Here is a 3,377-nt window from a genome sequence, read left to right as displayed (position 1 = left end):
ACCCCATTGGGATCCCGATTCCCGACGTCCCTCCACCCGACGTACGGCCGGTCTATCTGTTCAAAGAAAAGGGGAACAAATGCAGATGGGCTTTGCCAAGAGGGTGGGGAGTGAACATTCCCTGCACTCTCCTTTGCCAAGCCTGGCCTGACCGGTCCTCGTAACATGGAGATGGGGAGACTAATTAATTACTCTCCACGCATGTCTCGTATATTAATGATGATGATGATGATGAGTGAGTTAAATTGACAGAGGAAAACAGAATTGGGAAAACCAGGGACGGGGTCTGATGGATGGGGAGTCGAATCAACTAACTTTTTTGTCTTTGAGAATTTTGAGAATGAAGGTTGTTGAGTGGCCGTGTGGCACCCCCCAGCATGGCATGAAGTCTATAATATAATATAATAATCCTTAAAAAAATGAAAGGGAAAACAAAAGATAAGCTAATAAGGCATCTAATAAAGGTTAGCCTCTTAATAATTGCCACCCCCTTTTGGCTTGGTTTCAAACCTAGCTAGCTAGCTAGCTACCTCTCTCTATTTCGATCTTCTTTCATTCTCAAATCCCAAGACCATATAAATTCTCCTTTGAAGATCCTGAAAGGGGTAGGTGGGGAGGTGGGTATGTATCTCTCTTTCACTATTTCTCCACTCATGCCTGTCTCTGAGAGATCCTCTCCCTTCCCCTCGTATTGCCTAGGATACCAAATGGACTTTCTTATTATATTTAGATGATGATGATGATGATGATGATGATGAAGATGATGAAGAAGAAGAGGAGGAGGAGGAGGAAGAAGAGAGCATCGGAGACAACCCAACCAGAACAGAAGGCCCAGAACATATATATATATATATTTACATAGGATCATCATTTTACCCTTCTGATTCACTTTAACGCTGTCGAACCAAACGAAAGGGCCAACATCGAAAGATCTTTTTTTTATTAGACTTTAAAGTGAGTGAGTGAGTGGGTGGGTGGGGGCGGCTATATGTGGAATCGAGGAGATCGATCATGGGATTGATCTGTCTTGTCTTTGATCCACTTCAAATGTTGGCAAAATGCCATAGCAGACGTAGTACGTCCTCTATTACAGACACATCAATCAGAAGATTATGATGATGTTGATGATTCAAACTTATGGGTTTTGAAAATTGGTCGAGTTATATAAAGTCAAAAAACATAAGGAGGAGGGAGGAGGGAGGAGGGAGGAGTAGAATCTCTTCACTAAACTGTACTTAGAGAATTGAGATGGAAGCGAGGAAGACGACAATAAAGAATGGCTAGGAAGGGCAACGTGGGGTAACCTTCTTTAAAGTTCTAAGGCCAAGGGAAGAAGGAAAGAACATATTTATGCATTCATGGGATCCAAACATACAGACAAAAGAAAAAGTAGTAGAATTTATTATTTTATAATTTTTTTGACACATAAAAAGTCCAGGCATCAATCCCAAATTCCCAATCCCAATCCCAATCCCAATCCCAATGTAATGTAACCTCCATAATAATAAGAATAATAATAATAATAATAATAATAATAATATAATATCAAATAAATTAATAAGCAATCACGCACAATCGTCTCTCAACACTCAACAGTCAACACACGAAACGATCCCCTTTTCTTTTTTGGTTTTGTGTTTTTGTTTTAATAGCTTCTAGAGTGCGGTTCCTGTAGATCGCTAATAGTAATAGGTACAAACTGTGGTATGTAGATGGAGGTGCGTGGTGGACGATCATCATGTCAACTTGGCTGTTACTTTACCCACTATATGATCATGATGATCGATGATGGACTCATTCAATCAATCAATCAATCAATCAATCAATGGATGATCCAAGATGTTGATGAGGAATTTCATTCATTCATTCATTCATTCATTCAACCAACAATAGGAACAAGTAGTGTTTAAAACACAACACCTAAATAAAGATGACGATAGATGTATCAGATCATCATGGATCCATATCGATGAGCGCATGAACTGTTGTTAGTTATGAATAGGGGACCCATTTACCATTTACCTCCTTCACCCACCACCACCACCACCACCACTACCACCAACAAACTCACCCACTCACTCACTCACTCACTCACTCCCAGTCAAAACTCAAAAGTGGTAGTGACATCGAAATGATTGCTGCTTTATTTCATGAATGCTGATTGCTTGCTTGCTTGCTTCTCCCTGTATTTAACCCAACCCCCATTTCCTCTTCCCTTCTTCATCCATTGCGACTTGGTTTTATTAGATCGCTTAGCCTTGTGACATTTTCTTTTCTACTAACTACTACCTACCAACTATTCGATCAGTCTCTTATCTCCTCTTTTTTTATTTATTTATTTTCATTATCTATATTAGCAAGCAAATGTCTAAGTTCCTCGCCAAATCTCCAAAGCACTGCGCCGAAAAGCACGGATTCTTCAACATAGAAAGGTTACCAAAGAAGCTACTCTACGCATTCTCCACCTTTCTCCTCTCTGTTTTCTCACTCATCTTCATCGTCTGGCTCATCCTACGCCCCTCCAAGCCAGAATTCTACCTCAAGGAAGCAGACATCTACCAACTAGACCTCACAGACCCTCACCTTCTTAATTCTTCCATACAGATCACTTTGGTCTCCATGAACCCAAATAAGAAAGTTGGAATCTACTACGACCAGCTCCAAGTCTACGCCTCCTACAAGGGCCAACAGATTACTGTCTACACTTCACTTCCACCATTCTATCAAGGCCATCAAGACAGCAATCTCTTGACTGCTTCCTTGGTAGGAGCGGGACTCCCCGTAGCCCCATCTCTTGGTTACGAAGTGGGTCGGGATCAGACGGCCGGTACTCTTATTTTGAGTCTCAAAGTGAACGGAAGGCTCCGATGGAAGGTTTGGACCTGGGTTTCCGGCAGATATCGGTTTAATGTGGATTGTGTTGCCATCATCGCCTTTCGCCCAAACGTTGTTGTACCACCCACTCTCACTTCCTCCAAACTAGGCTCTCAATGCTCTACTATTGTTTGAAGAGTACTGAATCAATCAATCAATCAATCAAATGTACCACAACCGCTGCTCAACCCATGACTCTACTCTACCTAATTAGCTACCCCCTATCCTATCCCATCCCACCATACTATATATCGTCCTAAGTAAGTAGCTTTAGTAAGTTTTAATTCCTTCCTTTTTTTTTTGGTTTTTTGTTAAAAAAAATCTTGTTTCTTCTTCTTCTTCTTCTTCTTCTTCTGTTTTTTGGTTTGGTAATTTTGCTTCTCTTTCCGAGCCTCACGTGGTTTCGATTAATGAATATCATGTAACTATATATGTAAAGTTTGTGGCTTAAATATGATCACTGGATCACTTCCTGTAATAAAAACTCACTTAATTAAAGATAG

The 3,377-nt window shown here is 40.6% G+C and overlaps 1 protein-coding gene across 1 annotated transcript; it reads left to right on the top strand.

Moving 5' to 3' along the window:
• The first annotated feature begins 2,362 nt into the window (after positions 1-2,362).
• On the top strand, positions 2,363-3,009 carry LOC122642009 (NDR1/HIN1-like protein 26). Its single transcript, XM_043835387.1, has one exon. It carries the CDS (start codon positions 2,365-2,367, stop codon positions 3,007-3,009), a length of 645 nt encoding a protein of 214 aa, XP_043691322.1. The 5' UTR covers positions 2,363-2,364.
• Positions 3,010-3,377: the final 368 nt, after the last annotated feature.

Source organism: Telopea speciosissima, chromosome 1 (genome assembly GCF_018873765.1).
Source record: "Telopea speciosissima isolate NSW1024214 ecotype Mountain lineage chromosome 1, Tspe_v1, whole genome shotgun sequence".
NCBI classification, from domain to species: domain Eukaryota; kingdom Viridiplantae; phylum Streptophyta; class Magnoliopsida; order Proteales; family Proteaceae; genus Telopea; species Telopea speciosissima.
This window is presented reverse-complemented; position numbering and strand designations above follow the sequence as displayed.